This window comes from Alligator mississippiensis, chromosome 1, assembly GCF_030867095.1.
Source record: "Alligator mississippiensis isolate rAllMis1 chromosome 1, rAllMis1, whole genome shotgun sequence".
Taxonomy (NCBI): Eukaryota; Metazoa; Chordata; order Crocodylia; family Alligatoridae; genus Alligator; species Alligator mississippiensis.
This window is the reverse complement of record NC_081824.1, coordinates 414,831,127-414,856,877: the sequence shown is the minus strand read 5'-3', so window position 1 is coordinate 414,856,877 and position 25,751 is coordinate 414,831,127. Positions and strand designations below refer to the sequence as shown.

Genomic DNA, 25,751 nt, shown 5'->3' with positions numbered 1-25,751 from the left:
TCATAATAGTTTATATTTGCACACAAATTGTGCAACATTATCCAGCACTACTAGTGTATAACTTTTACACTTTTCTCTTAGGAGTGAAGCTCCATCTGTCATTTGTTCCCAGTAAAAGACTGCATGGTCTGCTATCTCCACAGTATCTGCCAAATAGTATGAGCCAATTGTAAAGAGTCGAGTCTTCCAGTACTGGATGTTGTCAACAACAGACTCCAAAAAGGGCATTCTGATAACTGCTATGATAAGCAAGAAAATCAGGAAAGATACTATAAGTTTACGTGAAAACATAGAATGAATCTTGAAATTAAGCATGCTGTTTTCCTGAGGCAAAGAAAGTTTGTCCACATCTTCTAGTTTCACACCATTCCACTGGCTGGTATCAAAGGCCTTCATGGTATGGCTGATGTGTACATTACAACAAGGCAGAGGGGTTTCTTTAATCACTTTAATTTTCTCCCTAAACTCCTGCATCTGCTGCAAAAATATAATGGGCTCAGATACATCCTTAAAGGCCTCTGCAATGTTAAAAACCATTCGCTGTTCTTGCAGAATGGTGTTCAGTTTATTGATTTCTGGGTCGTAGGCCTGCATCACAGCAAGCTTCATGGTCTCAAAGTCAGACAGAATCTCATTTCTTTTCTGCTCCAGCGTGTGCTGCAGCTTCTCAAAGAACTCTTTCACTCTGTCCGAATCCCTTGTCAGCATTTGCAGAGCTTTCCTCTTGCTTGTTTCTAAAGTGTCCAGCCGGGAAAGTGCATCTCCACAACGCCATGTTTCAAAGCCCTGAAAAAGGGTTTCAAATGCACGCTTCTCCTGAGAATACGCTTCTTCAATAGAACAAAACACATGCTTTGTGTGATCACCTCGAGTAGCACAGACCCCACAAATCAGCTGCATGTCTGTCCGGCAAAAAATGTTGAGGGGTTGCCCACTGTGCACCTTACACACAGGCATTTTAGGAGTTACCTTGATTTTGTTATACTTCTCCACAATGCCTTTTAGGGAATAGTTGACTTGCAAACTGTTGACTCCTGTGACAGGTGTCTCCTTCCGACAGGTAGGGCACTTGAAAAGAGATGGTCTCCAAAGCACGTTCCGGACATTCCCCTCTAATATCCCTTCCAAACACTTCTTGCAGAAGTTGTGTGAACAGGGTAGAACCCGAGGATCATCAAACAAGCTACAGCAAATGGGACAGGTCAGATCTTCCTCTAGGAGCTCCATCATATCCTATGAAGAGAAAAACAGGTATTAAAACTACTTTCCCAAATACATTCCCATCTCCCCTCAACAAAAAAACCCTCAAATGTGAAAGATTTCAGCAACCTATACAAGAGCTATTTCCACTCCAGACAAGCAATGGGCTTATCTACATTATAGGGGCCCTGCAGCTATTAGTTTTGTTGGCAGAGCCCCCTAGTGGAGATATGTTGCACGTCAAAAGGGTTTTTATTAACAGCTTACTTATAATACCCTCCTAAATGATACAAGCTGAACAACAAAGTCCTTTTCTGCCAGCATTGATGCATTTCACATAAGAGGTTCACCCAGCAGAGCTAACAGTTATTTTCAACCAATATAGTTTTGTTGGGGGAGGGGGGGAAAAGAGAGTAGTGATATAGACCAGAGGTTCTCAAAGTTTCTCTTACTGCATACCCCTTCCAAATTTACCAGCTGCCAGTGTACCCCTATCAGCACACATTTTATATTTTAACCCCTTAAATGCTGATTATTGAAAACTGAAATCACCACTGATTATTGAAAATTAAAATTAAATCACTATTACACAATTTCTCCAACATACCCTGCAGATGTGTCTTGCATACCCCCAGCGGTACAGGTACCACAGTTTGGGAACCCCTTGTAAAGACCAATCCTCAGTGTAACTCGCCTGGTTTAATGAGAAAGAATGCGCTTTTTTAAATCCCTTTACAGTGGCATCTCAGCTAGGTGTGTATACACAACCAGTCTATACGGCTATATGGCTATAAAGTAGTTGTGTGTTCTGGTACCAGACCACCAGATGGCAAACATAAAAAACTGCCTAGTGTTAAGACAAAACCACTTTTACAGTCTTAGAATAACAATTAATTATTTATGCCAAGGAATGTTAGACAAATCCAGCAATGATCTTTGCTATCAGTTGAAAATTATTACAGTACTAATATTTCAAGACTTAAGCCTCGTCACTGCACTGATGCACCATCCATAGGTTGGAATTTCACAAAATACATCAGATTAGCATGGGAAAGACCACACACACTAAGATTCAGTCAGAAGCTATCATATTTTTCTTCACCAAATCCAACAGCATTTCCATTCAAAATGTAACACTACTTGGTAAAGAGGTGGGAAAGCAATGAAGGGGACTAGAAAAAGTGACGCATCAGCATTTCCTCCCCACACACAAGAACAAAGGCCATTCAGTATTTGTTTAACCTTATTCTCTTCCACACCTTCACATAGTATTCAGTAACCGAGTGAATGCCCTTCACCTTCCTGTTGGGATATTCAGTGCACAGCTGAAATATTTCAAAGAACAACTTACAGATGATCCCTGAAAAATCACAGCAATTAAAAAAAAAAAAAAAAAGCTACCCTCTCCTGCTCATAGAGACAAAGTATGTACAGACAAATACATGTCCTGTATTTTCAGATCCAGTCTCTCAACATTCAACTTAATTACTGTAATTTTTTTAGTGGAACCTGAGGAATCATCAGGATGTATCATGCTGTTCTTGGGATAACTTATTTGTATTGTATTAGCGCACAGAGGCCTCAGTTAGAAATCCAGCTCACTGGGCCATGTGCTAGACATATGTAACAGACAGTTTTCTAATACAGGCTTCTTACAATCATGCAAAAAGCAAGGAGATTTTTTGGTGACACCCTTTATTGGACCAACTGTATAGTTAGAAGAATGTTAAATAGGCTTTCAGGCAAAATGCCCCTCTTCACTTTAGGTCAGGATCATGGATAAGAAAATTACTAGGTTTCTCCTCAGACAGAGAACTAAACCTTTTGAGCTGAGGCAGGATAGCAAAGTCTGGGGCAAAACCCCAGGAAGAAGTCTATTCTCAGTTAGTTAAAGCCTCCTCAGAATGTTGTCCCTGGATCCCACACAGGGACTCCATTTTCTGTGAGTCTTCTGCTAGTAAGTTAATTTGAAACATCACTCACTCCTCCTTCCAGGAGCCAGAGCGTTGCTTCTCTTCCATTCCCTTTTCTGACAATTTCTGATGCCAAAGCAGCAGAATGAGATGCAGAGTATTTTGACTACCCCTCCCTAACCTCCATATTTCACTGAGCATGAAGCCCCCCCCATCTGCTCTGCTAAAATGCAGAAAAATTAAACATCTAGAAATCCACAACCTCTCCACAACCTTTTTGAATTTGGCAGCACCACTGGTTGAGAATCGATGCTGTACTGCCTTCACTTCCAACAGTCACTCTCAGCTAGGGAGCTGCTGGACAATTCTACCTACATTAGAGTTTTCTGATCAACCAAAAGCAGGCCAGCCTGACTGTTTGTAGCACCCACGTTGTGGCATCTTTGGAAGGGGCTGACGGCACCCCAAAATACCACAACGCTCCAGCGGAGAACCACTGATCTAATTCCACGCTGTAAGTTGAAGCTCAGGGGCGGGTAAAATGCGGTATGCCAGGCCATTCTATCTGGCCTGCGGGGCCCCTAAAAAAGTTAGAAAATTAATATTTATCTGCCCCTGGCTGCCTGTCATGTGGCCCTCAATGGCCTGCCAAAACTCAGTAAGCGGCCCTCTGCCTGAAACAATTGCCAGCCCCTGTTCTAGCTTCATCTGAGGTCACAAGTTCACCCAGCTTGTGGCAGGTGTGCCACTCCTATCTTCTCCCCCTGCCCGATCTTTCAGCTCCCAGCCCTGTGCTCCCTGCCTGATCAGCTGCTTCCCACTTCCTTCCCTGTGCTCTGCCCTGTCTGTCATGTGCCCCACAGGCTGGCTATACCACTTGTGAGCTAGGTCAAGGGTGATGCATCTGCTACTAGATAAGGCGACATCTATCCAAAATTAAAAGCAAGGGAATACAGAATTACAAAATACTTCACATCACACACATTTCCACCACTTACTCCAAAACCAAGCTTTTCCAAATAAGACAAGAGGCAAGTCTCATTGGTGGCAACTTACTACATTCAGACAGGCCTTTTAAAGAACAAAAAAAAAAAAAAATGTTGCTTCACTGCTTGCACCCTAAAACAGGCCCTCTCACTAGCCACGGCCCTTGTCCCTGAATCCCTGGCACTTTCGGTGTCCAAGCAGATGGAAACCAGTCAAACAGAGTAGGACCAACCCTTGAGGAAGAGAGATGAGTCTACGGTCAGAATTGCCAATGCGCAATACAAGACCACAACAGGACACTCTTGGGAAGCTAGAAACACCTGAGAAATTAGAGTTGGTTGTAAATGCTTTTACCTGCATAGGGGCATAGTAGCTCTAAGGGACCACTGGTGCACTATGTCTCCCTGCCCTGCATGCAGCTGTATTTACTCACAGGAGCCGGCCCTGAGGCTGTTCCGAGCGACACCAAGGTTTTGGGGAAAGGGGGCAGAGGGGTTTCGAGGTGGCTCCCCCCCGGCGGATCAAGCCAGCTCCTCGGAGCATCGACTCACAGCAGCGAAGATCCCGCTGTCGGCGCGGCCTTGGGGCCAAGGCATCTGGGAAAGGGGAGCCCAGGAGCCAGCGGCGCCTGGCCGGGGCCTCCGCACCCAGCACCGTGCAGCGCGCGGCACGTGTCCCGGGGCAGGGCCCGGCGCCTACGGCGCCTTCTCAGCGAGGCCACCGGGCAGCCGCCGCCAGCGCACCGCGGGCCCCAGGCCCGGCCCGGCCCAGCGGCGGAGACCGGCAGCAGGGGAGGGGCCGGCGCGAGCTCGCCTAGCCCCGGCCGCACACGTGCAGCACGCCAGGCCCCGGCCAGCACCCACCTGTGCTGCCGGAGCCAGCTCTGCCCCCCGCCCCGGCGGCGGGAGCTCAGCTCAGCGCGGCCGCCGCCTGCTGCACCCGGGAGAGCAGGAGCAGGAGCAGCCCTCCCTCCTCCGCCGCCGCCCCGCCCTTGCCGGGCACTGGGGGGTGGAGCTACGTCCCGGCCCAGCTGCTGCAGGCGAACCCCGCTCCCGGCCGCAGCGGCACCCCGGGGCCTGCGAGGTCTCCAAGGGACTCTGCTTCCGAAAGCGCCGTGGGGGTGACGGACCCGAGGAGCTGGCCCCTTCCCAAGGCGGTAGAAGCCGCAGGACCCAAACCCCTGCTCTCAGGGGCAACCATTTACCCAGAGAGGCCTCAACATCATCCACTCGCAGCCCTCTCCTGCTCTCCCGCCTCAGTGTGCCTGGGAAACAGCATGAGAGACGAGGGGCACCGCGGAGGCTGCGATGACAGAGAACTTGTTCAACTAAATTAAGGCTCGGAGGTACAGGGCTGTGCCTCGTGACACAGGGAAGCCAGGGTCCTGCACAGCATTTGCCAGCCTGACGTGGGGGAGAACGTCTTCCTGAACCCAAATCTAGCAATTAACAGGACCCTAAAGAGACAAGACCCAAGAGGGCTTTAGAGCACTGGGACACGCCATTGAAACCCCCAATCGCCTGTGGCTGACAACCTCCAGAGAAAGGTGGAAAGAAAACAGAAGCCAGTTAGTATTCATGAGGGAAAACATACGCCTTCCTACAGCAGAAGGATTTAGGCATGGGATTAGTAGGTACCTCCCTCACAAAAAAAATCTCTCAGCTCTAGCATGGGGATTTGCAAAACTTTAATCCACATACCACAAAAACTGATTGTTGACCCAGGCATCCCCTTGTTCTATCAAAGTGTGCGTCCCAGATCTTGTCAAGTTTGACAGGGAGCCACCTGGGGTCTTTACCCTCACTGCTCTGTCCAGAAAACCATTCCAAAACTTCACTCCTCTAAATCTAATATTATAAAAACCTTAATCTGACTGTCCATAACACTTTATTTGTGCTCTAATTGGCTGACAAACAGGGGAGGAGTGGGCCCAGACCCCAAGCAGCAGGAGCAAAGGGGGAGCAGGCCCAGATGGGGCAGGGGGGAAAGGGAGGTGTGGGGCTCCATCTCTGCCCACTCCCCCCTGTCATTCTTGACCGGCAATTGGCTAGTAGTACATAAGCACTACCATTTACCAGGTCAAACCATAGATCCATCTTGGCTAGGATCCCATGTCACACTGAGGCAGTGGGTAGATGCTGAAAGGGAGAGTGAACTGGGTATAACCAGGGTTTTTTCCCCACTGTTCCTCTCCCACTTGCAGCCTCCAGCATTTAAGGTCTAGATTCAGAGGCTGTATCCTTAACTCCCACGCTTAAGAGCTACTGAGCCCCTTTCCTACAATAATGTGTCCAATCCCTTTTTGAACCTGGCTAAACTGTCAGCTTCCACAACCTCTGATGGCAATGAGCTCCACACTTGCATGACACGCTGTGTGAAACAGAACCCTTCTGCCAGGTGCTGGACCACAGTAACAAGGACTAAGTTAAAAAATCATGAGCTTTCCTTGAACTTTCCTTTTTGATTCAAGCCCCTCCCCCCAAAAGCTTGGGAAATAAACTTTAACTGGGCGCACCAAAATTAACAAAACTTCCCCAGTTGCAAACTGTAACAGGGTTTATTTAAGGGGGAGGGGGACAAACACAATAGTTAAGAAAACTTATCTATTAAGTATTAGTTAAAACCCCAGACACTTAACAGTATCACAGTCAGTGCCAAACCAAACCCAAGGGAGCTTGCTTATCCATTCAATCTATGTAGTTTACTTATTGGTTCAATCTATGTAGTTCAATCTATTTAACCTGCAAAGATTGAATCCATTTGGCCTCCCACTTTTTTAATGTCTGTACTTAGCCCAAGTCACTAGTACAAAGTTAGCCTGACCCCAGAATTATAGCTCTAGACAATCACAAGCCACTGGCTCCTCCATCCATGCCACATACTCTGCACCAGCATGGGGACAAATTCAGTATGCAGCTTCAAACCTTTTGGTCTTGTTTGATGGCTTTTGCCAAATGTCACCAGTACTACCTACACAGCTCATCTAGTTTAAGATTAAACAACAGTGCCTATAATAAGCCAATTTGTTTTAGGTCCACTGAAATGGAGGATAGCAGAATAATACTGCCTTGAATTCCTTTAGTTTGCATGACTAAAAGACAAGGACTGGAGGAATTAAATTAAATGAGATTTAAGACATTTAATTTAAGGAAGTTCTTCACAACCTCACTGGAAGATCTACCAAGTCACAGTCAGAGTAAGATGTTCCTCAGCATCTTGATAGAGGAATGTACGCACAACTAGATCTTTGTTTTTTAATGCATACACAAAATGCAAGCAGCAAAAGCCAGTTAGGGAGCACCTCTATTTGTTTACAATGTTTATAATCTCCCATACAATTTAACTCTTCAGGGCAACATCTCTGCAAATGGAAATGGGGGGGAGGGTTTTTGCCAACTGTTTCCTCTGAAGCATTGATGTTCCAGGGTAAAGATTTGCTCAACCTGCACACATACCACCCCTTTCCACAGTCCCAGGAAACAAGCAAGTCAATATCAACTAAATCTGAAACACAAGTCTCCATTTGATATTCCTTTGCCCTCTGTTTTATTTTTCTGAGAACCAAGGAAACCCCCTTAACTGTTATGACTGAGTGTACTGCTTAGAAATATGAGATGATTATAGCTTTTAGAGTTCCTAATCTAGTCATTCAAGTACACATCCAAAAAAGGGAAATGAGAGCAGCAAGCATATTTTTATTTTGATGGGACACAGTTATAGAATTCTACTGTTTCTTAATTCTGCCATGTAAGACTGAGTGCAGCTGATGCCCTCTATGCACCCACTGATTTCTGATGCAACATAAGCAGGGAGCGATCCTCCTGAGCTATGCAACTGCTCACTGTTCCTGGGCACTCCTTTCAGAGTCATCCACATAAGAATCATTTAGTGACCCAGGCTCATTAAAATGAAAATTATGCCAGATGCCTCTCCATATGCCTCTCCAAAGTGATGGGTGTGTTCTTCCTTGGAGGGCTGATTCAATTAGGGGCTTAGCTACAGGAAAACAAGGTTGCTTATTTCCCCTAAAAACCCTGACCATAGCTGGAGAAGAAGCAGGATGGAGTCCTACTTCTGCCTAGGGGAGCCTGTCAACTAGATGTTTGGAAAGTTGTGTTAACATAGAGAAAAGTGATGGCCATTACCTTTTCTTTCTGGTCCTTCAATTAGTCCCAGTGCTCACATCCAAACCAATAAGCATTTATTTATGAGTAAGATTATGTGAAACCCTGCATCAAATTCAATACTAAAATTAGTATATTCAGTTTCTTATGTTGTCTTCATTAATTTCCTGCAGTCACTTCATTCATTCGATTCATGGGGTTATTCCCAGCCAAAACTAATCTCAGAGAAGTGTGAAGGACAAGTGTGAAGTTGAACTCCATTTTTATTTCTATCAAGCAAAGCTATCTGTTTTTTCTATCCCATTTTGTTCTTGTTCTTTTATAGGAGTAGCATTTTTTAAAGCACTAAGCATCATCTTAACTCTGCTTCCAAAGTAAATGTTGGAGTGTTGTTGTAGCCATAATTGTCCAGGAAATAATGTATGAGGCAGAGGTTTGTTATTATATCTTTTTATTGGAACCACTGTGTTACTTTGAGATATGGTGAAAAAGTTTTCAAGCTCAGGGCATTTTGTGCCCAAAAGCTTGTCCAACATCTCTCCCACCTATACAGTTGATCAAACAGCTGATTTCCTTGTTCATAACCATATGTTCCATGCATAATATAAACCAATGTATAACATGCATCCCTTCAAAAAGGATAAAAACATAAAAAAAGACTCGTTAACATAAAGTTGATTGAATTTTGGCCAAATTCTAATTATAATGATTTCAACTATTTTTCATTACAATGCTTTGGTGTAGAAGATGCACCTTAGTTTTACACTTGCTTTTTCAGGATGAGGAGGTGTAGACCCCAGATGTCATTTTTTATTTTTAAATGCCCTGTTGAGCATGAGTAGTGGAAACAAGGCTTGGACAAGCCTGGAAAGAGTCAACTTTCAACCCCACATTCTACTTTTGTTAAGAGAGCATGCCTATTTGTTCCCCACGTTGCGGTGAGAAAAAACAGAGTGACTGACAGGTGAATGGAGTGACATGCCTGAGGTAAAAGTGAGACATGAGCCAAAGATTGTTGCAAGTTGAGTGATTGGCAGGTATCATAGATTCATAGATGCTAGGGTCGGAATGGACCTCAATAGATCGAGTCCGAGCCCCTGCATAGGCAGGAAAGAGTGCTGGGTCTAGATGACCCCAGCTAAATGCCTATCTAACCTCCTCTTGAAGACCCCCAGGGTAGGGGAGAGCACCACCTTCCTTGGGATCCCATTCCAGACCTTGGCCACTCGAACTGTGAAGAAGTTCTTCCTAATGTCCAGTCTAAATCTGCTCTCTGCTAGCTTGTGGCCATTATTTCTTGTAACCCCTGGGGGCACCTTGGTGAATGAAACCTCACCAATTCCCTTCTGTGCCCCCGTGATGAACTTATAGGCAGCCACAAGGTTGCCTCTCAACCTTCTCTTGCGGAGGCTGAAGAGGTCCAGGTGCCCCAGTCTCTCCTCATAGGGCTTGGCCTGCAAGCCCTTAACCATACGAGTGGCCCTTCTCTGGACCCTCTCCAGGTTATCCACATCTCTCTTGAAGTGTGCCGCCCAAAATTGAATGCAGTATTCCAACTGCGGTCTGACCAGCGCCCAATAGAGGGGAAGTATTACCTCCTTGGATCTGTTCACCATGCATCTGCTGATGCACGATAGAGTGCCATTAGTTTTTCTGATGGCTTTGTCACACTGGCGACTCATGTTCATCTTGGAGTCCACTAGGACTCCAAGATCCCTTTCCGCTTCCATTCCATCAAGCAGGTCATTTCCTAGGCAATAGGTATGCTGGACATTCTTCCTCCCTAGGTGCAGCACTTTGCATTTCTCCTTGTTGAATTGCATTCTGTTGTTTTCTGCCCATTTGTCCAACCTGTCCAGGTCTGCTTGTAGTTGTTCCCTACCCTCCGGCGTGTCCACTTCTCCCCACAGTTTTGTGTCATCTGCAAACTTGGACAGAGTACATTTCACTCCCTCGTCCAAGTCGCTGATGAAGACATTGAAGAGTATCGGTCCTAGGACCGAGCCCTGCAGGACTCCACTGCCCACACCCTTCCAGGTCAATACCGACCCATCCACTACGACTCTCTGGGTGCGACCCTCTAGCCAATTCGCCACCCACTGGTATCGTTCACATGGGATTGTTTAATGGTGAGACAGTGAGTTGCCATGCTCCATTTGTTATACAAATATACCACAGAAATGTGTCAGCACCGTCTGAGTGCTGGCTAGTGAAGTTCCCGGTTTCTGGGAGAGTGGTGAGACTACTCCAGGTCCAAAGCAGACCCAGTGGTGAGGGGGTGTGGGGTGTCTGTGCCTCCATGCCAGCATGAGCACCTGTGTGTGCCTAGGAGATAGTGTGCTGCTGTGTGTGTTGGCTCCATTCTGAGTGTCCAGTTCACCTTTGGATTTCTGGATCTCCCCACCAAAGGAGTGACCAGCAAAGTCTCCAAGTACCAGTTCATTGGTCCCACCAAGAGTGTAAAACACCAACCCCCCTGTATTGTTATTGTAGCCCGCTTCCACATTTCCCTACTTGACTTGTTGCCTATTGCTCTTGTTACCCTTGATCTGTTTATTCCTTGTTATTGCTGTCATTCTACAATTTATGTTTGTGGTTTTTCTCAATAAATAACCAGTTGAACTAAACCAAATTTCCTTCCTGGCTTGGCTAGCCAAGAATTTATCCACATACCACCTTTAGCACCCTGATTAACATAATTAACACTTTAATCAGAGGTTCCTTACAACAGGGGGATCACATTCCCTACATATCTAAAAATACATTATGAAAAACACATTAACTTACATCAGGAAAACAAATCTCAATGCAAAATATTTATTAATCCCTTTTTATACCCCAAGGCCCCTTTGGCTGGTATTAATTGGCTTCTGCTGTCCCTAGTCTTGACCAGCTCCTTCGTGTACACACACACAATTTGGAGTGTGGCACCATTTCCTGTTTATTAAGGCCCTGCAGAAGCTCCAAATGGCTTTCTGCCCCTCCACCAGGTCTTCCCTCTGTAAAGCTATAGGTGCCAGACAGGGAGTGTGGTCATATCAGCCACAGCATCATTTACAACTCAGTTGCAGAATGTCTGTATCGGAAGCATTGCAAGGTAAGACTCAGCTGGGACCTGGCTATGCTCTTGGCAAGTAAATAATACAATTTATGGATTCTACTAATTTATCTCTCTATATACACACATGCACACCCAAAGGTTGTTAGCCATCTTAAATCAGGCAAAAGTTTAGGGCAGGATGGCAGCTTGGAGATTGATTCTGAAAGGTATGATTTTTAATAGGCTACAACCTACTTTGTCAGATAACAAGGTACGTTGCTTCCTACAAAACCTCTCTGAACCAGTTAGTCTCTAAAGTGCCACCCTGCTCTACCTTCTGCCTATGTTCATGAATGACGTGTGCCTCCAGAGGCTGGGGGGGCGCAGCGACCACCCACAGGTAGCAGCGGCAAGCGGGGAGCTCTCGCAGGCAGCCTCGGCAGCAGGGCAGGGGAAGGGATGGGGAGTGCCAACCATCAGTCGGTGACCACCTGCAAATTCCACCAGCAGCAATTGGTGACTGCCCGCAAACGCCACCAACAGTGTCAGCAGGGAGGGGAGGGGAGAGGGGTGGTGAGTGGCAACCGCCCACAGGCACTGCCAGCAGCAGCCAATCTCAGGGGGTGCATATGCACCTGTGTGCACCCCCTACGCATCACCAATGTCTCTGTTTATTGACATAATATGCAATAGAGCTGGGATAACTTAATGATAAACAAGTCACTGTGCAATCTAACCTAGGTTTCTGTTCACAGCTTTTTATTGCTTACATACATTTTTCAATCAAAACTTTCTACAGAGCTTGCAGTTCTCACCTCTGAGTGATCTGATGGTCCTCCTGAATCACGAGTGGCCAAAAGTTGAAGTTTCTGGGGAAGATCCTGGGGAGTGAAAATATGTATTTATATGTCATCACGTCTGTAGCAATATTTAATTATCTAGTAAGGAAAGGAAACCAAGAGAACCTTGGTTTTTGGGGGGTGGAGTCCCAATTCAATCTGCTGCAGGATGGCAGTGTTATCCATTAATTCAAAATACAGATGTTAGAATTTGCAAAGAATTAACCAAGTAGCTGTGATTATTTTTTTACCATGCAATCATTTGTTTCAATGTGTGTTACAAGAAATGGCCAAAGCCAACTATAATAATAAACATTTTGGTACTGAGGGCCCAAACCATCCTTTCCTGCAGAAAATCCTACAGAATGGTGTGAAAGAAGAGGGAAGCCCCTCCCCCAGCAGAGATCATCCTGTAGTGTAACATCAGGCACTGAAGTCATGGCTTTGTTGAAAGTGAGAGTGCCTGCAGCAGGACGAATTCTAAAACCTTGACAGCCCATAAGGAATGCATAGTGATCTACAGACAAGGTTCCTTAGGTGAATCTGATATCTTTTATTAGACCAACCCAAATAGTTGGAGAATAGTTATTAAACAAGCTTTTGGGTTCAAAAACCCTTCGTCAGGCTAAGGAAGTTTCAGCAGTTGGTGCGTGCTCTCTCTGGATGGAATGAAAAGTAAAGAAGCCAGAGGCTGGGCCGGGGAGTCAGTTGTCTGGCAGATTGGGTTGGTCTAATAAAAGATATTAGATTCACCCAAGGAACCTTGTCTGCCTATGTCCTTAGACCAACACGGCTACAACCTACACCCCTGCAACATAGTGATCTACAGGGAACTAGTGCAAACCAGGCAGAGCCCCAAACTTTTCAGACTTATTTCTGGCACCCTGGCAGCACATTTTAATTGAAACTGGCTTACCAGAGACTTGCCTTAGTCAAGGCCACTTCCAGGATGCATTGGATAAAGCTTCAACAAAAAATAGTGTGCTTCCTACAGCTGCATTATCTTCCTAGGGTTGCATTATCTGGAATTTCTCCACTGGGGATTCATCCCCTACCTCCAGTCTGCCCTTATTTTGCTTGCATCCCTGGTTTAAACAAGAAGCCTGTATGCAGTCCAGAGAAGGAGGGGATGAAACAATGCCCATTGAACAAACCTGAGTCTCCCTCTTTTGTACAGAAAGTGTCCTCTCTATGCTTAGTTAGTGGGATATAATCTGAGCCACTTTATAATCATGCCATAAGATGCTAAATATGAAAATAAATCCACTGGTACCACAAAAGCAAGTAAATGAAGAGACAACCATGTTAAAAATCATGATGAGTGATTCTGCATATCTAACACTTTAACAGGTATTAATTTATCTAAATACATATTTCTGTATTTAGAAGTATATTTTTAATACATACATCTGAATTACGTTAAATTCCCCAAAACAGCTACTTTTTAAAAGAGGGAAAGTGCATAAAAGAAGTAATTTCTCATTATCATTCTGTAAAAGCTGCTTTTTCCAATGTGAATTGTGGGAAAACTTTCCATTTAAGATGGAAATATCAATTATCAGCAACTCAAATTGCTAGCTGCAGTTTTCCGGGTCTGAAATTGAAACTACTTTAGTATTTGTATAGAATTTTAAATAGTAATATAATGTTATCTTATTTTCTATATTGTTAACCTTTGGACCAAGCAGTTAACGGGTATTCAGGGCCTTGCCAGATTGTTTCTGTTAGAAGCAAAACTTGATGACAGACTCAGGTCTTTCTTTGGTGTAATCTTTTTATTTACAAAGCATGTATAACAAAGTTTCTGTACACACAGCAGAAGCAAACAACTAGAGGCAGTTTCCTTGTTTAGAAACCCAAGTTTCCCTTTCCTGCCAGTTCTCTGTCCAAAAGAAGCTGCATCTCTTGACTTATTCCCAGGGCTGTGCACCACTTCTCCTGCTTGCTAGCTTTCTTTTGGCATTCTAGTTGCTCTTGGTCTCTGACACCCACACAGCAAACACAGCTGAAACAAATCAGTGCTCTGCCTCCTGACATTTCTGTTAGTCTTCAGGCAAACCCTTCTTGAATTCACCTGGCCCAGGGCAGTGGGCAATAGCTTTTATTGTTTCAGCTAATTAAAGGACATCAACAGTTCATTTTTCCCACACCAAGGAAACAAGACAGGAGAAGTGGTTTCCAAAACAAACAGTAAAACCAGGAACAAAAAAATTAATGTTTACATATAATTTCTAATATAATCTGGCAGAAGTCAAATTAACTATGTAAAATACCAGACATCTTTGGGAACATTAATTCTCACGGGAGTACAGCTAAAACAAGATTTCTAAAATAAAAGCACAGCCTGATTTTTCAACTGATTTTCTATGCAGATTTCAAAACCATAGGCCTAATGCAATGACCACTGAAGTAAGTGAAAGGCCTACTTTCAGTGTTGTTTTTCCTGTGTCTTTCACTTCACATAGTCATCTACCTTTGTGCAAAATGGATGACAATGTTACTAAATCTATATAATAGTATTTTAATAGCCAGTTTTCACTAACGGTGCACACTAGTGGAAAATCAAGTCCATGCAATTGCTGCTAGCAAGGTTCAGGCACAATCTTCAGAACTAGCATGAACAGGAACTGTATTTCTGAAAATGGAATTATTAATCATGCTTTGCTACAGACTCTAGAACCAGTTAGTATGCAGCTCTCCCCTATTCAACTATGAATTCAAGTATATCTCATTAAAACCCATCTGTTCCTTGCCATGGCTCCAGTCTGTTGGTTCGATGTGAGCTGGTTGTTTTGAGATTTAAGCTCTGTGTTACAGAACAGAATAACTCAGTAGGACAGCCTTCTTTTAGTGGCACTCAAAATACTATAATCTTTGAAGTACAGTAGGATTGATAGCACAGTGCTATTCCATGGTTAAACCTTAGTTCACAGACAAAAATATCTCTGGTGCCCCTACTCAGGAAAATAATGTTAAAATTCTGTTTGACAAACAAGTTTAAACTTGTAGGACATCGTTCAGTTCCCAGTATGGGTGAGGCCTAAAAACTATGACCAGCTGATAAAGAAAGGCACGCTCCTTCACCCAGAAAACAGAGGATGAATGAACTCTTCCTTTGCCAACCACTGACCATTAACCAACATATCTGGAAGCTGAATTATTTTTTTTTCCAGAGGGTGGCTTTTCTTTTCTTTGCATTTTAGCAATCTTGCGATACTTTCAGTGGCAAAATATCAACTGTATATAAACTAACATGCTGTAACATCACAAAAAATATTTATATGTTACTGTATTATTGTTACTTCATTGTCATTCCAAAAGAAGCAAAACACCCTCCCCCCCAAAAAAACCCACAAGCATATAAATTATTTCCTTACCAATTTCTGCTTCCTCTTGACCAACATTTTACTTTGCTGTTTTTCAGGAGCTGGAGTTTTAAGGATTCCAAGGTATATTTACTTCTCTACATCAGCACTCCCACCTTGACACCAGGATATTGCTTTGCAAAAGGGTCAGCACCACTATTTTTCCCAAATGGTTGTGTGGTGCTTCAACAAAACACGTGAGGGAGAGAATGAGTAGGAGCAGTATACATAAGAACACCATACCACTCCTCCAAGGTATTCTGTGTGGACTCAAAAGCAGATCTGACAACTTTTTCAAGTATTAACATGCACTTTATCTCTTAGCAGCTGCAGGCTGGAAGCTTGTGCAGAAAAGTGGGTGGGGCTAAGACTAAGGCATGCAAAATAACAGCCCCATGATTCAAATAGCAGGAAGCTTGCAACAAAGCATTTTCAGTGAATAGTCCATGAACTAGAACTGTTTGCCCCTTTAGTCCACCAGAGTGTGAATGTGGTGATTCTTATGGTCTGAATTAAGATTTGTCTGGTTTCCCAATCACATATTTTTCAAGAGGAAGGTGAATTTGGGAACAGAGTAAGGCAGAGATAGAGGTCATTTTGCATCTGGAAAGGTCTTCTAGTCTGTTTTAATATTTGCTTGATACATTTTGTTAAAATCTGCTGTTTAAACATTTGTTTTCATATACCCACAGCACGTGATAGGCAACCTAACAAGCTCAAGTTAACTTCTGTGGGACTAATTGTTAGGAACCTACCAAAATGGTGATTGTTGTGGTGGGTATTATAAGGCAGAGGCCCACGCCTGCCCAGCCTCTTATTTGTGTGTGCTGTTGGGGATAGGCAGTGCTGAGACCATCTGGTTCTCTCAGATGTTCTTTTCTCTCCTGCCAAGTCTTGATGGGAGTTGGGTGTAGGATGAGTGACCATTCTCCCAGATTTTCCCCCAGAGGTTTGCTTCATGGGGCTCATCCTCCCTTACATCATCCCTGATGATACACGTTTGGGCTAGGATCTTGTTTAACCTAAATATACTGCTGGCCATTGCTGGCTGGCTTACCGAATAAAGTTCTTGAGATATGTTCACTCACTTGGGCTCACAAAGACCAGCCTTCCATATTCCTTATAAGTCCCAGGGTCCCTCAATTCAGATAAAGTCAATAAAACATTCTCAAGTCAATAAAACAAACCTCCCATCAGTTCACTACCCAGGTTCTTGGGTCTGTCAAAATGAAATCAGCTCACCAAGGGTCCACTGAAAGCTCAAAAAAACCCGAGGCAAATATGGAATCAAATCCTTCCCAGCTCATGGGTCTATTAAATTAAATAAGTCCTCCAAGGATCCATCAGATCATCAACTGGGATTACATTCTCTCCCAGGTCTTGGGCCAATCTACTCAGAAATTTCACCTGGGTTCTTACCCTGCCTTATCTAGTCAAGGTTAGGTCAATTAACTTTTGCAGGGCACAGATCTTTCTGCTGTTCCCTTGGCCTACCATGAGAAAGAAACACCATAAAACAAAAAAAAAAAAACCCACAAAAAGAAGAGCGAGAATCAAATTGGGCTGTGCCCTGACAACTCATTGACCCATTTGCGGGGGCTGCACCCTCACTCTTCCTCACTCTGCTGTTGGCTGGCCTTTGGCTCTGCCACTTTAGTCCTCACCTGGCTGTTCTCAGGCAATCCCATGTTGCAAAGTATCTGAGGCTCTGCTAGTGGTCCTCCAACCACCCTTGCCAGCTGGCTTACCTGCTTCCTTCAACAGTTGGCCATGGGTCACCGTCAGCTGAGAAACCCTCTGGCAGTTCTGCACTCCACCAGCTATGGTCCTTCCCTGGCTGCCCCCCTCCAGGGCCAGAAATATTTCTCCTTGTGCTCCATCCACCAATCTGGAGGAAGCATGCACTGCAGAAGCGCATTGGCCCCATCACAGCTCCAGCTATATTCTCTGCACCAGCAGTGAGTGTTTCCCATGCAAGTTCCTTGGTGATTTTCTCTAGCCCTGGTCTCTTTTTCTCACAGCAATGTAATGATTTTCATAGAAACCACAATTTGGGGGGAAAGGAGGGTGCACAAAGAAGCACAGGTTCCATGCATTTGGCAGGCTTCCTGAAAAAAATATACTTACTGAAAATAAAATGCTGGCTCCCTCTCGCCAGTCGGTGACAAGGGTTGGAGCCACATGATGGACAGCCCTCATAGCCAATCACCAGTGAAGGGTGGGGCCACCTCTCAGCCAATCAGAGGTGTGGGGGACCACATCACACTCAGCCTGCAAAAATGGCTGCCAACCAAACAATCTGTGCCCAAAATCGGTCAGCAGGTGCCTTGAGTTTAGCAGACCCCTACTAATTGTGTAGCTGCTTATCCATAGGTGTAAGGAGGCCCTACATAAGGATAAATTAATAAACACCTTTATGTCATAGATACTTCTCAAAAATGTAAGGATAATCCCAGTCTGCAGCATACTGGGCACATCTACACATGCTATTACTGCACATGAATAAGCCCAGAGTTTATTGCTCTGAAGTTAATTGCTCCCAGGTACCTGAAGGAGCAATTAACTCCAGAGCAATAAGCTCTGCAGTCCACTCATATGCAACACATTGAGCCAAGGCAGAGCAACCCCAGCTGGCAGGGTGGCCCAGGGGTCAGCCTACCAGCCTGGGCTGCTCTCCCTGGCTCAGAGTGCTATAGAGGGACTGGCATTGGGCACGAGGGAGCTTTGGCATGAGGCTAGCTAGTGAGCAGCCCCTGCACTAAAACACCCTTGTGCTCCAGCTGAAGGATATGAAAACTGTGAAGGCTTGGACAGTGTCTCTTGCACAAAAATGCAAGACAATGGCTGGGGTAAGAGTGGATTTTGGTGACAAGACTGCCACAAGAAAATCAAACTCTGTTAATGGCTTGCAACCCATTAGGCATCAAGACAATGGAGCTTGAGGTACCCAATACCAGAACCATGCCATAAAATAATAAGAGTGATGGTTAAAATTGTTGCCAGAGACCTGACACTCATCACGTGTATCTCCAAGCTTAGAAAGCCAGAGGGAAAGGCTGAGCCAGCGTAACTAAAGGCAAGGAAACTACATATATATTAAAATAGAACTAACAACTAAAGAAGACAAAAGACTAAATATACATTTCAAGCAAAACCTGTAAAAGGTGCATTGAATGCAGGAAAAATGTCCTGTATATCCTCACATTTATCAAAACAGTCACCCAATGTTTAAGGTGTTACAAATGTCTCAATCATTCAGTGTATGTCTGGAGTTTTGTAAACAAAACATCACTGGTACAAGCTATTGCAAATTTGCCCCATTGATATATAAATACCCAAAGACAGGTCCGGTAACCAATGCCTTTAAGCATCCTGTCTGACCACTCAAGGCCCATCACCTGTAATTGACCTATAATTGCAGTGGCTGTGAGGAACACAAGTCTTCACATCTAGACAAATTAAGAACAGGAGCCAGGCAATTTAACAATTGTAATATGATGGTCACCCTTTTCCTCCCTGTTTTGTTCAGACTTTAATTGGCCAGCTATCAAGGAAAAATGCTTTAAAGCTATACAATTAAACAGTATAAAACAAGACAGAACTGCCAGCAAGATGTGTGCAGTCCAGGGAAGACCAAGAAGCTATTCTGCCATCCAGCCAACAAGTGAAGGATCCACGCTGTGAGGGTGTACAAGAACTGCTTCCTGCCTACATTGGGTAAAGATCTCTTTGCAGCTAAGATAATACAAGGACTAATAGCTCATTTTATATTAGGAGTCTTTTTCTGTCATTTAGTTTTGTAGCTTGCTGGTAGTTATTAGGGGTGCGAAGTGGGCCCTATTCAATTTGGATTCAGATTCAGCCTGAATAAGGGACAGTGATTTGGTTTGTTGATTTGGATCACTGTCCCTGATTCGATTCAGCCGAATCTGAATCTGAAGATTCAATGCTGATCTGGAGAATGAGCGATTGAGACATAGACACAGCTTTAAATGTTGTTTCTACATACCTTGAGGTACCAGCGTGGCTCATGATCGCTGCGATGCTGGGGCAGATAAAGCGTCCCACAGGAGTGTGGGGGAGGGGGGCCCTCCATGTTCTTGGCAGTGAACCCAGAAGTGAACCAAAAGTACTTCTGGTCCACTTCTGGGTCTGCCGGGGAGCACACAGGTGGGCTTCCCTGTGCCCTCCCAGCTCAGAGATCAGCCACGGGGGGACCCTGGGTGCCCCCCCAGACCCAGTAGGCACCAGTTGCCGAGCTGGGAGGGTGCAGGGGGACCCCCCAGTGTGTTTTCGGGCAGACCCAGAAGTGGACCAGAAGTGCTTCTGGTCCACTTCTGGGTCTGCTGCCAAGCACAATGGGGAGCCCCCTGCGCTTATGTGAGACACTCCGTGTGCCCCAGCATCACAGCCCGCTACCTAGAGGTATGTCAAAAAAACATTTAAAGCTGTGTCCATGTCCAAACTGCCGAATCTTTCCGAATTGATTTGGAGGGTTCCAATTCAATTCAGAGAGATTAAAGGGTCCTCTGATTTGATTTGGATTCAGAGATTTGGCCACTGAAGCTTCGCATTGTGCGGGCTGGGAGCGGTCCGAGGCCCTCGGGGGCGCACGGTGGGCTGTGGCCAGCAGCCCTGGCACGCGGGTTGGGGAATGCAGGCCGGCAGACTAGAATTAGGCACGGACGCTTAGCGGTTGATTAAAGATTATTTTACTTACACCGTAGATGGTCGCAGTGCAGGCAGGAAAACTTGCTTGAGTTGCAGTTACAGACAGGAAACAAAACAAAACTCGAACCTGCAAGGCACGAGAGTACATCGCAAGGGGTTTTCGGCGACGGGAAGATGCAAGACACGAGGGTACGTCGCAATGGGTTTTCGGCAACGGGAAGATAAACCTGCAGGACTCGAACCCGGACAGAGCTCTGGATACACTCACGCAAAGTTTGCTAGGCTCCGTGGAACTTGCGCGCAGGGAAGGGGTTTGTCGAGGGATCGTTCGGTGACGGGGAGAGGCCAGAGGTTGATCAGACCCCTATAGCCTTCACAAGATACACGCTGGGTCCGATAGGCTCCGCAGCACTTAGAGGTCTTCACAAGACGTGAAGTCCTCGTCCTCCAGGTGGTTGTGGAATCCTCCAACTTGGGCGGAAACTGCTCAAGCCTCTTATATGGCTAGCAAGCCAATCGCTAGCCGCCACGTGGGAATAATTTAGAACTGGCCAATAGTGGGACACAAATTTGCATGCAGGTGGCGGGAACTCCTTTGCACCGGGGTTTTCTCTTTGCAACTGAGAAATGCACCCTGCAAAGAAAGCTCCTCGTGGCGGGAAATAATTTAGCAGTGCCAAAGCGCACACACACAAAATCACACCCTTGGGTTGTGACATGCATAACCCTAGTAGTTATTAAAGAAAGCCTGTCTGCTATTCATTAACAAGTGTTGTGTCAACTCTTAGAGTACTAGGTTTAAAAACCCAATTTTAAGTGCAACACCAGCCAGCCCCTCCAATGTCTACACATGCACTGCTGTGGAATTTTTATTCCACAGCAGGATAGTACTTATATTTACAAGTACTATTCCCATACTCTGTTGCAGAGTAAATTAGTTTACTATAGCCTAATAGGTGTGCACATGTAGCCACTGAGACATTTATTATGCAGCTAATTAGTCAACTAAGCAGTAAGTGTCTCACGTAAACATGCCCACTTAATACTTATATTGAGTCAGTTCCACCTAAGACTAAGAGGCCATCAAGCTAACATGGTTAAGGCAAGCCAACTTCTTTGCATATAAGGGAACATGATGAGTATAACGTGGAGCTGCTTTTGATTCCACAACCTATATGGCAAAGCGTTCATTTACACCTAGGCCAATCTTTGTTCCAAGTCTGGAGTGGGCCTGAACTCCTCTCTAGGACCCATGCACAACATATTACCTACTTTGCTATCAAGCCCCTGGGTCCTTGACCCTAACCCTTTATAGGCTCTAACTATAAGTGCATTACAATTAAATAAACATATTTTAAAGCTGCTCTTGAAATCCAATCCCTGTTTTAGGAACAGGGTTGAGAGACAGCATTTCATATCAGACTTCAGCTGAGAGTCTAGGTATGACTGGCACATTTCATCAGAACCCTAAGATGTCTGCTGTCCAAAAAATTTTTAAAATTACATTGAACTCTTATCACATGAAAGTTACATTAGCTGCATTCTATTATATAATGTAATGAAATGTCAAAGGAGTACTCAAGATGAAATGCCAGAAAAAGAGACATCAACTGAAGGCTATGTGAAACCACAGTTTCCTCAAAATTGTGGTTTGAAGATAAATATGGCTTTTAAAGAAAACCATTTTTACTGCATTTATTAATAAATCAAACTTAATAAAAAAACAGATCCAACATTAAAAAATACATCCAATCCTCCAAAATATACATAAAGACAGATATCAATCTTCCCCCAACATGCTACCACAACTTAAATCAATATCCACAGAAGTCTTGTGCTCCTTTCCTCTTCCCCCCAAGTTCCTGACAGTTCCCCAACACCTCTGTCAATGTAAGCTTCCATGTTTCCTCATCTGTACACAATAATTCACCACCTCCTCCTCCACAAAATTCTGCACAATGCACACCCCACTATCCTTCACTCATCTCGCCCCCCAAACCTCAGAATCATTCCAAATTAATTCGCAAGCCCACAGAACTTGCACTTCAATATTAGAAAACGTTTCTCAATTTTTTCAGTTTCGAGGCAGGAGAAAAATCTATTTTTTTTTTAGCAAATTCCAAAAATTTCCAACAGATTTCCAGGTAAGCATCTTTTTGTGTAGTCCCTTGTAGAGTACTGACTTGATTAGGGAAACTGTCCCGTTATTGAAGAAAACCATTTTAAGTGGCCAGCTCTCTGCAAATCACTGAGCATCAGTTGTTGACTACATAAAATTTGTTGGAGATAATTAGTGCCTTTCACTATCTGCAGGTCAGTGGCTAAAACCATATTGGGTGCATCCAGACGAGTGTAGGTGACTGGTGTGGGGGCACGTGCCTCCTCTGAGATTGGTCGCCACTGGTGCTGCCTTCTGCAGGTGGTTGCTGCTCGCTACGATACTGCCACCCTTAAACTGTGCCCCCCGAATCTCAGAAGGCACCAGTCACCCATGCAGATAAGTGAGCACATGCTTGTTGCGGTGTCTCAAATCAGTTTGAGATGCTGCAAGAGGCACACCAGGAATGAAAAAATGTTCCCCATACTGTGTATTTGCAGAACGGACTCTAATTTTGATACCAGGAAATCCCGGTATTAAAAAAAAACCAAAAACACTCTGAAAAAAGTGGCTCAGGGCATGACCCTGGAGTGTGCCCTGAAGCAACCAGAGACTCCAAAGAGACACTCTGTCACCTGGCCAGAGCATCTCTATGCCTACCCTCTTCACCTGCTGCTCCAGCACACTGCCTCAGTGTGCTGGGGTAAATAGGAGCAGGGCAAGGCTGCAGCAGTGTCTTGGACCCAGGCACTGTCCCAGGTAAGTAGAGACGTGGGGGTGGGAGGGCTGTGGACACTCTTGCTGTCACCCAGGGTCCCCAGCACTGCACATAGGGGCCGCATGCCCTTGTGTCAGGCCAGGTCCTGGCTCCGGGGAGCCAGCCCGACCCAACGGTTCATGGGGCACTTGGAGGCAGGACCTGGCCCAGCCCGAGGCCATGCAGCCTCTGCATGCAGTGCCAGGACCCTAGGTGAAAGCAAGAGCGGTTTGGTCTTGGTCAAAGGTGCACACCCCTGGGTTGGGCCAAACTGGGCCCGTGCCATGTGGCACAGGTGGCACTGTGTCTAAGGCAGCTGGGTCTGCATCACACCATGGACAAGCGCAGCCAGTAGTGGGCCCTGAGCTCTCTGACAGCCTGCTGCTGGCTGTGGCTGCAGGGGGAAGGGGGGGCTGTTCGCTATGCAGGGGGCAGATGAGGAACCCACTCCTCCTGAGCAGTCCCCCACCACCCACATGATGCCCCCCCACAATCCCCTCACAATCTCCCCACAAACCCCACACCCCCAAACCACTCCCACAACCCTCCCCAACCATATACCTAGCCACAAACCCCACAGCTCCTATACCCCACACAAGCCCCTACACACCCCACAAACCCTACACCCACCCCTACACCCACCCACAAGCTCCCCCTCACACCTCTTCCCCTCCACGCAGCTCTCTCTACTGTCTGTTCAGATTGTTTTGATTGGTTCTAATTCTTTTCTCACTAGATGTGGGTATATCAGATAAACTTGAGTGATATCAATGGAGTTATGTCAGTGAAAAAGTGATGAGAGTAAGGCCTAAAGTGCCTAGAACTAATATTGATCAAGGGAGATAAATTATGGGGGTATTTAAAAAAACAACTGGATCCATCAAACCAAGCTACCCAGATCATTTAAGCAACTGTAAATCCTATCATCTTAAGAAACCTTGCTTGTCTATGTAAAATGAACTGAGATGTGGGGCAGGTTTTGCTGAGGCCCTTTTATGTCCTTTTGGGAGGAGCAAGGTGGGAATAGAAAATATCTCCATACAGGTGTAGTGCCGGGTCGGTGCATACAATTACAGTGCCGCCTTCTAAGCAGCCTGTATCATAGATCCATACCAAAGGACAGCTCAGATGAGATGGGAAATGTTTAGAGGACTTCAGCTATTCCAGGCTGTCAAGTAGCCTGCTGGCATGTCCAACGACTGCTCTGACAGACCAGCAGCCAAGCTGGCCTTTTGTGGTCAGCCAAGCCTGTAAAAGGAAATGCAAAGGTGCATAGGAATAGGAAATACATAGGAAATGCAAGCCTGTAACATAGGAAATGCAAAGGTGTAGAATCACACTCTATCTTTTCTCAATATTCTGCTATTTTAAACAAAGTACCTGCATTATGATGTTTCTTCTGCTGTGAAATATGAGGCCATGTGGTTCATCATTCCCAGTGATTCTCAGCCAGTGTGCCACAGCATCCTGGTGCACCTTGACAATCTTTCAAAGGTACTTTGGGGTGTGCCATACAGTGTTAGCGCTGTTAGGTGTACAAACAGAATACAGGATTCACCAAAATAATCCAGAGATTTCAAATAGAAATTTGTAGTGTTAAAAACATTCTGGTCTGCTGTGTTCTGAATTGTTTGGAAGCGAAGAATTGCTCTGTTATTTTTTGTAATAAAAATTGAGTAAAAAATTAAGAGCTGGCATTTTCCGAGGGCAACATGGTATGCTTTGAGCTGAATGAGGGGTATCTTGAAGCTAAAAAAGGTTGAGAACCACTGTGAGCATAAAGAAACTAGTTGTAAAGATGGCTGGCTCTGATGCTTTGAGAGAGCAAAGCTGAAATCATCTTACTCAAGTTGTGATGCTCTCCTCCCTGAGTCTTCCTATCAGTCCCACATCTAGCAGGACTGAATCAGGCCCTCATATTTATGTGTTAGGGTTTAACAAAGATAAAACTATTTTAATTAAGCCAATGCTGGTCCAAAACCTCTAGGCTTTAGACCATGGCTAAAATATAGTTCTATCCTGTTATATCTCCAGTACAAGACTGAATCATGTTTCAACAATGTTTTGTGGTACTGTTTTGTAACTGGATTCCTCAGTAGCTTAATGTAGTATAGATGGAACCAAATTTGCATGTGTGGGTAAAGACAAAAAAACAGTAGGGAAAGCAAATTCTTAGGGAATGCAGAAACAGATGTAAGGCCCCCAAAGATTAAAAACATTCCCGCTGGGTTCTAGACCCCTTTCTGCTTCAGGAGTCTGATTTTTTTTTTTAACTTTCTTGAGCAAAAAAGAAGATAAATGTGGTTGTTGTTATTCTGAGCAGTCAAAAGCTGACTAGTGAATTCCAAGAAAGGTTCCATTTTCACATGGCCCAGTACAATGCTGTTAAAAGTTCATTGACACCATGCCTGCTATCTGCCAAAAACTATATATAAAAATAGTAGAGAGGATACTGAGCATGATTTTAAAACGTGAAACACATGCTGTATATTGTTGTCCTATCAGCCATCAAGTTCTTGCCACGTGTCACTGAAGTTGTTGATGGAGAAGCTATTGTAAGGGAAGTGATCATTCCCCCTATTCAGCACTGTTGAAGCCACATCTGGAGTACTGTGTTCAGTTTTGGCCCCTGACTACAGAAAGGATGTGGACAAATTGGAGGGCAGCAAAAATGGTGAGGGGGATGGGGGACATGACTTATGAGGAAAGACTGAGGGAGCTGGCCTTATTTAGTCTAGAGAAGAGAAGAATGAGGAA

General features: G+C 44.9%; 1 protein-coding gene and 1 long non-coding RNA gene across 7 annotated transcripts; one reads left to right on the top strand and one right to left on the bottom strand.

The window, feature by feature from the left end:
* Positions 1–15,676, bottom strand: TRIM13 (tripartite motif containing 13). 6 transcript variants are annotated; one of them, XM_019491361.2, is made up of 3 exons: positions 15,481–15,676; positions 12,080–12,145; positions 1–1,233 (listed from the first exon to the last, which is right to left on the bottom strand). In XM_019491361.2, the coding sequence occupies exons 1-3, from the start codon at positions 15,505–15,507 to the stop codon at positions 1–3; spliced, it is 1,326 nt and encodes a 441-aa protein (XP_019346906.1). In that variant the 5' UTR covers positions 15,508–15,676. The 6 variants fall into 6 exon arrangements, with proteins under 6 accessions (XP_019346906.1, XP_006268390.2, XP_019346907.1 ...); XM_006268328.4 differs by lacking the exons at positions 12,080–12,145; positions 15,481–15,676 and adding an exon at positions 4,964–5,066; XM_019491362.2 differs by lacking the exons at positions 12,080–12,145; positions 15,481–15,676 and adding an exon at positions 4,652–4,946.
* Positions 15,677–15,782: 106 nt separating this feature from the next.
* On the top strand, positions 15,783–24,631 carry LOC132251586 (uncharacterized). Its single transcript, XR_009463608.1, has 3 exons — positions 15,783–17,426; positions 18,998–19,185; positions 20,196–24,631. It is a non-coding gene; the product is annotated as an uncharacterized LOC132251586 (long non-coding RNA).
* Positions 24,632–25,751: the final 1,120 nt, after the last annotated feature.